This window comes from Pan paniscus, chromosome 5 (assembly GCF_029289425.2).
Source record: "Pan paniscus chromosome 5, NHGRI_mPanPan1-v2.0_pri, whole genome shotgun sequence".
Classification (NCBI taxonomy): domain Eukaryota; kingdom Metazoa; phylum Chordata; class Mammalia; order Primates; family Hominidae; genus Pan; species Pan paniscus.
The window spans coordinates 109,708,932-109,719,905 of NC_073254.2; the positions used below are offsets into that span (position 1 = coordinate 109,708,932).

At 41.4% G+C, this 10,974-nt stretch overlaps 2 protein-coding genes across 14 annotated transcripts in view; one reads left to right on the top strand and one right to left on the bottom strand.

The window, feature by feature from the left end:
- Positions 1-5,448, top strand: part of ANKRD6 (ankyrin repeat domain 6) — a 71,329-nt gene extending 65,881 nt beyond the window's left edge. For all 13 annotated transcript variants that reach the window (XM_003822878.7, XM_034962519.3, XM_055113956.2 and 10 more), the window contains 2 exons: positions 715-841; positions 2,036-5,448. In XM_003822878.7, the coding sequence (XP_003822926.1) occupies positions 715-841; positions 2,036-2,607 (699 nt within the window). In that variant the 3' untranslated portion in view covers positions 2,608-5,448. The remainder of the gene's footprint in view (positions 1-714; positions 842-2,035) is intronic.
- Positions 3,831-10,974, bottom strand: LYRM2 (LYR motif containing 2). Its single transcript, XM_003822879.6, has 3 exons — positions 10,296-10,974; positions 9,365-9,505; positions 3,831-8,974 (listed from the first exon to the last, which is right to left on the bottom strand). Exons 1-3 carry the CDS (start codon positions 10,338-10,340, stop codon positions 8,894-8,896), a joined length of 267 nt encoding a protein of 88 aa, XP_003822927.1. The 5' UTR covers positions 10,341-10,974; the 3' UTR covers positions 3,831-8,893.

The following is a 10,974-nucleotide window of genomic DNA, read 5'->3' on the forward strand; positions in this document are numbered from 1 at the left end:
AGCTGGTATGCACAGATCACCTAGCGAGACAAGAGGCAAGAGAGACAGGAGGGAGGTGCCAGGCTGTTTTAAGCAACCAACTCCTTCAAAAACTAATAGAGCGGATGGGCGCAGTGGCTCACGCCTGTAATCCCAGCACTTTGGGAGGCCTAGGTGGGCGGATCACGAGGTCAGGAGATCGAGACCATCCTTGCTAACATGGTGAAACCCCACCTCTACTAAGGATACAAAAAACTTAGCCAGGTGTGGTGGTGGACACCTGTAGTCCCAGCTACTCGGGAGGCTGAGGCAGGAGAATGGCGTGAACCCAGGAGGCAGAGCTTGCAGTGAGCCGAGATCGTGCCACTGCACTCCAGCCTGGGCGACAGAGCGAGACTTCCATCTCAAAAAAAAAAAAAAAAAACTAATAGAGCAAGAACTTACTAACCGTGAGAATAGTACCAAGCCAGTCATGAGGCATTCACCCCCTTGACACAAACACCTCCCATGAGGCCCCACCTCTAACATTGGGGATCAAATTTCAACATGAGATTTGGAGGGGTCAAATATCCAAACCATAGCAGTGGGCAAGCCATAACTTTTGGGTTTGTTAGATGGTATCCTCAACTGTTACAATTGAAAAGTCCATCCTCGATGCTTTAATTCATAAACCATGTATCAAATTCACTTGATTCTTTTATGTACTTATTTGTGGGGTTTTTTTTTTTTTTTAAGATATCCTTGGTGGATGAATTAAAAACCTGGTGCATGTTAAAGATTCAGAATCTGGAGCAGAAGCTTTCTGGAGATTCTAGGGCCTGCAGAGCTAAATCCACACCATCTACTTGCGAGTCCTCTACAGGTAACCCACACACAGAGAGCCCTTTTGTCCAAAAGGAACACGACCCAGCAGCTCTTGTACTCTCCTGCACTGAAAGGCAGTACGTATGCTAGGGCTGTGGGAAACACTGGATGGTAAAGTGCACTCTGTAGGGGCAAGGACTATATTTTGCTCGTAACCATATACTCAGTTGCTATATAATAATAAAGCACTCATTTATGTGCTCAAACTTATTTGAATAAAGGAATTAAAGAATTGTTGACTGGTGATAACATTGCTTTGAGTACAGTGTTGATAGTATCAGAGTGGACCCCAAAGATGAGAGGTGATGAAGATCCATCGGTCTCCTCAGCAGGGCTCTTCCTCCCTTGCCTTTTGTGCCTTTTACCTCTTCCTTCTCTTTGATCTGCCTTTTACTTTTGTCCAACTATGCAAATCCTCATTAAACAGCAGTTCTTACATAGAACTTGCCCCCAGTGCTAGATAGGAAATGCTGCAAGCAAACCATCTTTACATTAGCCACAGTGATTATACTCAATAATGGCAATTTTGAGGACATTCAGAGCCTGGGTAACTAGGCCTCAGTGGGGGATTTTGATATAAGTGCTTTGTGTTACCACAGGCCATCTCTGGAACTGTGGTTTCATCTTTGTGTCAACATGGGGAAACATCCCGGGAAAATGTTTCATGCTAGGACTACTCTTAGGGCTTGTCGTGGAGCTCTGGGTGTGGAAAATGGGGCCTCCTTTCCAAATTGGAGCTTGGGTCAAGCAGTTAGTACACTGGTAGGGAATAGGCCCAGACATTAGAGAATGGGAATACATATTCTCATAGATAAATGTCCAAATCTGCTTTGAGATACTTGGTGAGCGGCATCATCCTTAGGCATCAGGAAACAGGACCAGAGCCTTCTCAGGTAGATTGAGGCAGGCTGAAGGAAAAGCCAGCAACTTTTTTTGCTTAAATGATACCAGTGTGGCGCTAACACAGAATCCATGAAAGCTCTGACAAGCCAAAGTGATCATCAGAGGAGACAAAGTGGAAGGGAGGAACAGAAAGGTGAGAAAAGGCTCAGAGGAGACGTTACACATGGTGGGTGCTGATGGAGAAGGCTGGTGATATACAGGATCCTTAAGACTCTAAAATACTGACCCGCAGCCATATGACTGTGTGAATGTGGATTTGCTCTCACGTTTGTTTTCCTTCTGAAACCAGGTGTGGATCAATTAGTGGTGACTGCAGGTCCAGCAGCAGCTTCCGACAGCTCCCCTCCAGTGGTTAGGCCCAAAGAAAAGGCCCTCAACTCCACTGCTACCCAGAGACTCCAGCAGGAGCTGTCGTCTTCTGACTGTACAGGCTCCCGACTGAGAAACGTCAAGGTCCAGACAGCCTTGCTACCCATGAATGAGGCAGCCAGATCTGATCAGCAGGCTGGGCCCTGTGTCAACAGAGGCACTCAAACTAAGAAGTCTGGGAAGAGTGGGCCAACAAGGCATCGTGCCCAGCAACCCGCAGCCAGCAGCACCTGTGGGCAGCCGCCACCAGCCGCAGGCAGTGAGCAGACTGGCCCTCACATTCGGGACACCTCCCAAGCTCTGGAGCTTACCCAGTATTTTTTTGAGGCTGTTTCTACCCAGATGGAAAAGTGGTATGAAAGGAAGATTGAAGAAGCACGAAGCCAAGCCAATCAGAAAGCCCAGCAAGATAAGGCTACATTGAAGGAACACATTAAAAGTTTAGAAGAGGAACTTGCCAAACTAAGGACTAGGGTGCAGAAGGAAAATTAGCACCAATAAAGAGGAAACATGAAAGGATTCTTGAAGATTTCCAGTTTTGCAACTGCATAATAGCTATGCCCAAGGAGTCAACTATTGTATATATTGCAGATTTGCCTTTTTAAAAAAATCACTAATTCTGCAATGTGCCAGATACATGTTTCCTATGCCCAGGAAGTTATGAAGACTTCAACAATTAAACTGAAACCAGGGGAAGCTTGCTTAGTTTTGGGTTTCATTATAAACTCTTAGCCTCAGTCCAGGTTAATCTGAAGTTTGAAAGCTCAGATTAAGCAAGCCATGCCAAGAAACTGGACGATGTGTAAGCCTAGACTCTAAAATTCAAGATGTGTGAAATAATATAAGTCAAAAGCAAGAAAAACGTAATCCCGTCTGAACTCAAGTAGTCATTCATATAAATTTGAACACACCTGCTGTGCCTAGACAAGTGTCTTTCTGTAAGAGCTGTAACTCTGAGGTGTGCTAAATAAACCCTCTTTCTCAAATTCGTAATTCTCCAACTGTTGACGTTTTAATCACATGAAAAGTTATCAGATTTTTGAGGAGAAATATTTTCATGATGTCACAAGATCCGATATATCTTATGATAAAATTTATTGAAAAGTCAGTTTATTTAAATAATGAATAATTGGCTAACAGCTCTGGAAACAATGAGATCAAATGAGAAAGATTCAAATTGTTTGTTATTTTCTGTATTTTCAGTCAAAAAATCAGTTATATAGTGATTTTAAAGCAGATTAATGGAAAAAAATTCATGTAACAATTACCTGAAAATTTATAACCTATTCCTAATCAAACCCAATTATATCAGAATACCTTTCTGAATTTGAGATTTTTGCTCTACATTTTATAATGAATAAGGCTATTTTTTGAAAGTATTTCATTTTGAATTCTGTCATTAAAGAACCTCAAAAGCTTTCTACTGCTTTGCGGTGAAGGCAAAATATTCGATAACTCAACTTAGGCCCCACTGTTCCCCAACTTCGTGGAGGCCAGAAGACTTTACTTTGTTCCATAATGAAATATAAACACAGAACAAAGTTGTAAAAGTAGCATGGATATGTTGAAACTTTGGACAAGCTTCTTGTCCTTTGGAATATGGGATTTATATTCATCTCCTCAATATCCCATGTATGCACAGAAACTTCAGTTCTATTTCTATAGACACAGGAACCTAGTGACTATTGAACGTAATTGTAATAAAATGCTGCTTATTGAGCCAAAGAGAAGAAATGATTTATTAACATGGGGACACCAAGAAAAACAAAGTATGCTTTTATTCCCTTTGTCAAGCTCAGTTTTAGGGTTTTTTCTTTTTTTTATAGTGACAATCCATAGATACAGACATTCCTAAAAGAAAAATAAATAATTCAGTAGATATATGTCACTGTTACCTGAATATGGAATGAATTTGATGTTTTTTATTTTGTTGAGACAGGGTCTTGCTCTGTCATCCAGACTGGAGTGCAGTGGCATGATCACACCTCACTGCAGCCTTGGCCTCTCAGGCTCGTGATCCTCCTGCCTCAACCTCGCAAGTAGCTGGGACTACAGGCGTGTGCCACCAGTCCTGGCTAATTTTTTGTAGATATAAGGTCTCGTGATATTGCCCAGGCTGAATCTGATGTTATTTCAAGTTGATTTTCATGTGTTTGGGAGCTTGTCTTGTTCTCAACTACTACGCAGGTAGACAGTCTTCCCCCAGAGACTCATTAGATTGCAATATAGAGGCACTTTCTCATTTCCCTGTTGTTCCTAATACAGAATTGTAGAGCTGGAGAGTACCTTCAGTTTTCTAAATCTATTCTCAAACAGGATATCACTAACCTCTTTAGAATCATTCCTCAGTATATATCAATTTATTGAGAACTGCCTAATACTCAAGAAATTAAATCCTGAGTTCAGTAGGCTGTGTTCCAAGCAGGAATTATTTTCACTTACCAAAATATCTCCTATTACCTCAAGGTATCCTTGTTGAGGAATGCTGAAAACTAAATTTTAAGTATCAAGTCTAGACCATAGAGTGCTTTGGTGGGAGTATTTTGATTACCTCCTACCCATCAGAAGCAGGCAGCTAATATTGTGAACTGAGTATTTTTGTCAAAAGTCACAGGGAAGAGACTACAGAAGAATGAGAAGGGTCAAAAGGACCTAGTGTGGCTTACTACATGGATCTTGTCTCTCGGAGGTCTGTCGTAGAAGAAAAAACAAATAGAGGTGATGAAGACACAGAACAGGCTCAGTCAGCATCCTTACCCAGAGATGGCAACATCTATTAAGACCAATGCAATACCTTTTCATCTTCAGCAAATGTTGTTTCATCTGTTTTTGATCCTTGGCATTGTCAAAAACTTAACTGCAGGTCCAGTGTATATTTTTCCTTATTTTTCCCTTTTAGCTATCTGCTAAAATGAGTAAATGCCACAACTGTACTTTTCCAAAGAAAAAGAACTATTGACAACTTATAGCCTGTCATGCAGGTCATGTTTCAAATCAAGGCTGAAATTTTCAACAGCTGTGGGAAAAACTAAAACACAAATATTGTACAGTATTAGTGTTTTTTTAAAGAAATTGTTAGTGCATTATTGAGTATACTAAATATCTGTGATTAAATAAATTAGTTCTAACTTTTGATTTTGGGAGCCCAAAATAAAGGGAGTGTTTTTTTCATGGTTATGCCTTGTTTGTGGAGTCAAGTGTTGATATACTTGAGGCATGTTATGTGTCTTCTAATTAACATTTTTATCACCTTGAATTTGTGTCTCTTCCAAGCATTAAAGATACTATGGATCTTAAATTCCTTATTAAAAAAATGCAAGTGTGAATACTTTGTTTGCTTACATTTTAATTTATTGTGGTTGACCACATTTTATGGCTCCTGAGTGCCTTCACCCAGCTACACTTTACCTTGCATCTATAAAAGTGTAATTTAGAGTAAATACATTGGCTGTAAAGTCGAGATCAGGTGCTCTCCACCAAAAGCAAAACAAAACTGCTGAAATGTGGCAAGGTTTCTCAGTGCGAGCTTAAATGTTTAAACTGTTGACCATTTGGAAAATACTGGACAAAGGGGAAGGACAAAACATCATTTGCAATAGTTAAAGGTTATGCAAGGCAAGGCAACATTATACTTTTTGACTAAGTTATTAAAAGTTAAATGCATTTCTTCTTTGAAGTGTGGATTATAAAAGCCAATCAAAGACAAAACCAGTTTGAAAAACCTTTTGTATTCTACAATACCTTTTATGAGTAAGAGTAAAACATACATTTCTTATTTGTAATTTTATTTAAGGAGAAATACTCTTTCCCTTTGATACAACTATAATATTATAAACAGCAAGGAATATGTTCTGCTTTCTGCAATTTTAGAAAGTCATTCCATTCTGGGTGACAGAATGAGGTAAGACTGTCTCTTTAAAAAAAAAAAAAAAACTCACACCTGTAATCCTAGCACTCTGGCCACTGAGGCAGGTGGATTGCTTGAGCCCAGGAGTTTGAGACTAGCCTGGCAACAAAGTGAGATTCCCCCTCCTCTCTCTGAAAAGTAAAAAAAAATTAGCCGGTCATGGTGGCACATGCCTGTGGTCCCAGCTAAATGAAAGTCTGAAGCAGGTGGATCTCTTGAGCCCAGGAGCTCAAGGTTGCAGTAAGTCATGTTCGCGCCACCACACTCCAGCTTGTGCAACAGAGACCCTGTCTCAAAAAAAAGTCATCTGTGTGTTTCTTGCAGGCACATCTATGGCAATGCTTGTACCATGAATTTAAAACTTCTAACTTGATGGCACTTTTTTATTTATTTAATTTTTTTTGAGACGAGTCTCACTCTGTCGCCCAGGCTGTAGTGCAGTGGTGTGATCTCGGCTCACTGCAGCCTCTGCCTCCCGGGTTCAAGATGAGGCAGCCCTCCTGAGTAGCTGGAATTACAGGCACGTGCCACCAGGTTAGGCTAGCTAGTGGCCTAGCTAGTCTCGAAATCCTGACCTCAAGTGATCCACCCACCTCGGCCTCCCAAAGTGTGTGGATTACTTGTGTAAGCCACAGTGCCCGGCCTTACCTGCTTTAAAAAACAAAAAAACTTAGGTTTTCTTGGAGTCTGTGCTAGTTGAATCTTGCAAATGCAAACCACATACGCTCTTTAATGAAAACCTTTCCATGCACACCACTGTTAGGAAGAGCATCATTAAATCACTGACTTCTACACCCATAAAAGGATGATTTTGAGTTTCAAGATTTTAGATTTACTAGAGATAGCATGTATCTATCAATCATGTCACACAAAAAATATTTCCAAAGTGTTCTCTGTTCAGAAACGTCACAAATGCTTCTGTTTGTCAGATCATTTTGCAACAGGTTAACTAATACTTATCTACATAAAAACCTGAAAATTGGCACAGGCAGGCATTTTGAATTAGTAGATTACCCCCATGGAACAGTATTCAGAATTATTTTGTCTTGTGGGCTCTGACTCTGGGAGGTAGAGGTGGACCCTGACAGTCCAGGTCATCAACATCCACATTCAGTTGATGCCTCTCAGACACAGTCCAGTACTGGATACCATTTATCATTCTGCAAAATGTTGTCTACATCTTTCAGGTGCTGGTCATTCTTAGATTAGCTTCTTAGCTGTTCTGTTGATAAACAAGACTTCAATTTTCAGGATGGATGATTCCAACATCTTCCACAAGCTTTCACTTTCACTAAATTATTTTGTTATAAATTTGATCTCCTTCAAAAGTGCCTTGAAGTCAACTTTGGTTGTAATGTATTTGTCTCTGACGTATTCTTCAAATTCTCTTTGTTTTTTTTTCCTGTCATTGGAGGAGAACTGCACCCAGAATCTTATTTTTACTACTTCCACGTGAATGTTAAGGTACTCACAGAGGTTTCATCCAGAAGTCTTCCCTCTTCTTTCTGGTAAGTGCTTCAATGTGCTCATTAAGCTTCTCTTTCTCTTCCCTTTTCAACAAAGATCTAGATTCCCAGTGGTGATCTTTTTGATGAGTTCTCTATCAAACTATGACACATCTGAAGAACGTACCTGAACAACCCTCAGGGATAATGCAGGATTTTTCGAGAAAGTTCCAGGGTATCTCCTGGTGTCAGTATACTTTCAGTCCTACACCTCAAGAGTTTTTTAATAACAGCTTTATTGAGATACAATTCATACCTTACATTTAAAATGTACAGTTCAGTGGATTTGAATATATTCAAGAGTTGTGCAGCCTACACCACAAGCTAACTGTAGGATATTTTCATCACCCTGAAAAGGAACCCTACACCCATTAGCAGTTACTCCATTCCATCTACAGCCAGCCTAGGCAACCACTAATCTTTCTGCCTATTCTGGACATTTTGTATGAATGGAATCATCATGTGATCTTTTGTGACTGGCTTCCTTCACTTAACGTTTTCAAGGTTTATCCATGTTTAGTATATATAAGTCCTTCGTTTCTTTTTAGTGCCAAATAATGGCTATGGGCATGGGGTAGAAGTGCTAACTCATACAGCAGCTGTTTCATCTTTTGAGGAACTGACCGTCTGTTTTCTGAAGTGGCTACACCATTTTACATTCCCACCAGCAATGTATGAGGGTTCTGTAATTTCTGTACATCTTCACCAAGACTTATTATTATTTCTCTTTTTAATTACAGCCATTCTAGTGAATGTGAATCTCAGGGTTTTTTTTTTTTTTTTTTTTTTTTTTAGATACTGTCTCACTCTGTCACCCAGGCTGAAGTGCAGTGGCACAACCTCAGCTCACTGCAACCTCCACTTCCTGGGTTCAAGTGATTCTCCTGCCTCAGCCTCCCAAGTAGCTGGGACTACAGGCATGCACCACCACACCAAGCTAATTTTTGTATTTTTAGTAGAGATGAGGTTTCACCATGTTGGCCAGGCTGGTCTTGAACTCCTGACCTCAAGTGATCCACCTACCTCAGCCTCCTAAAGTACTGGGATTACAAGCATGAGCCACTACACCCGACCTCATAGTAGTTTTGATTTACACTTCCCTAATGATTGTGTCCAGCATCTACTGGCCATTTGTTAGTGGTTTTTTTCTTCTTTTAAAAACTGCTGAGACATCCATAAACATTTTCAAAATGCAGGGTATGTTTTTCAGTGTTAAGGCAACTGTTCTGATGTGTTTTTCCTTTGCTCTCTATCACCAAATACTGTACATATAAATAGTAAGACTGGGCTTTGTGTTGTCCATTGTTAATCCTAAATGCAACAAAACACATGGAGACTTTGAAAATCCTTCAGAATAATGCTATAGTTAAGATTTTGCTAAAGCAAGTGTTTTTTCTAACTCCTTGAGCTGCATATTGCCTTGAGTAATCATCATCCGGATTGTATCCTGTAGAATAAAGTGAAATCTGGTTATAGTTTTACCTGGTTAAACAAGGTATAGCTATACCATTTTATCTGTTAAAATCAAGAACCAATACTACGTATTGGAACTGCTGCCTTTTAGAAAAGCCAAAAGAGTTCCACATACATACATATAAAATGTACAACATAAAAGTCAAGTGATGATGCTGAAGAGTGTAGATACTCTTTTATCTACACTTATTTTAAAATATTAAATTTTAAAATAATAATTTAAAATCGGTAACATTACAAGCAATGATCAAGATATACCAGCTCAGTGGCACTATATTCCAAGATGTCTGCTAAACTTAAAAAAAAAAATTCACTGATCAATAAAAAGGGTTAGGATCTGTCCTCACCATGATTTTGTTCTCACCTCTTCGGTGGCACTTTTGTTTCTTTTGAATTCTTCTCTTGCCCAATCTTTCAGGTATTTGCGATCAGAATCATTTGGAACTTGCCGAATTGTTTGCAAAATCCTTCTGTAGAGGAGAAGAACTTGTTGCCTTCTTACGAACTGTAAAAGGGAGGAGTAAATAGCAATTACTACTGCACAATCGCCAGCCTGGAAAGTTCTACTTCAGCAAACCAAGCTGTAACCAGAGTACTTCTCGTTGGTCAATTTTGAAAAAGGCAAAGAAAAACTTTTTTTTTTTCTTTTTTTGGCCAGATGCAGTGGCTCAGGCCTGTAATCCCAGCACTTTGGGAGGCCAAGATGGGAGGATCACTTGAGCCCAGGAGGTCTAAGCTGAGGTAAGCCTTCATTGCGCTACTGCACTCAGCCTGGGCGAGAGTGAGGCCCTGTCTCAAAAAGATGTTTTAAAGAAAGCATCACGAGGTTCATCTGATCTTTTTGCTTACTGCTCTGTCAAACCTAAGAACCATTAAAAAATCAGGAGCTGCCTACCGGGCTGAAAAGGGCTGCCGGTCTCCTAGAAGTTGTTATTACAACGACAGCACTTTTTCTAAATTAACAGTTGTTCAAATCTTTGGTAATCTCATTTGCTGTTTGCCACAGCTCAGTGCAATAGACTTTTACCGTGGGCATTGGGCAGCTGAGGCACCGGGACTCAGGGAAATCAAGCGCCTGACGCTGTCTCACGCGATCGCACCAAACCAAGGAAGCAGCCAGTGCCTCCCGTCAGGCCCCGCGGAGCGAAGCACCGCCCCGCAGGCATCGGGCCAATCTCAGAAGGCGCGCACGCCGCATCAGGACCCCGGAACCCGCCCCGTTGGGGATAGGGACAGATGGAGAATCCAGCTCAGACCCAGGTAAGCTGCTTTGGAAGGCAGAGAACCGCCGGTACCTGCTTTAACGTTAGTGTCGCTGGGGGTAAGCGGGAAGCAGCCATGTCCACCAGAGGTCCGCCGGAGCCTCAGCGCGCAGGAGCGGAAGTGGGGTCCGACCAAGGGGTGTGGCGAGCCCGGTTTCCTAGGAGACGGCCCGCGGGTTGCTCTCTGACTGAGAGCGCGAGGCTTCGGGACTGAGCCCTAGCTGCTGCGCTGGCCGAAGTTTTCTCGTCGGTAAAATAGGATAACAGTGCACCATAGGGTCGTTTTGATAAAGAAGAAAGGTAGGGCACTTAACACAGTTCCTGGTAAAGAGAGTTCAAATGAAAGTGAAGGAGGCCGGGCGCGGTGGCTCTCACCTGCAGTCCCAAGCACTCTGGGAGGCCTGTAAGGTGCCTGTAATCCCAGCTCCTCGGGATGCTGAGGCAGGAGAATCGCTTGAACCCGAGAAGTGAAGGTTGCAGTGATCCGAGATCGCACCACTGCACTCCGTCCTGGGCGACAGAGCGAGACCCTGTCTCGAAAAAAAAGTTAAGGTTTTTTTGGGGGAAAGAGGTGAAAACGTATTTGAATGTTCTTTCGAGCCTTTAAAAATGTGTATAGTTGAAAATACTAAAATTGAAAGTGTTAATTTCTTTTACAGTTTGTGTTGGTTTTTTCTCTTTCTCGTTTTTGTCCTGTTCTTTTGTAGCGCAA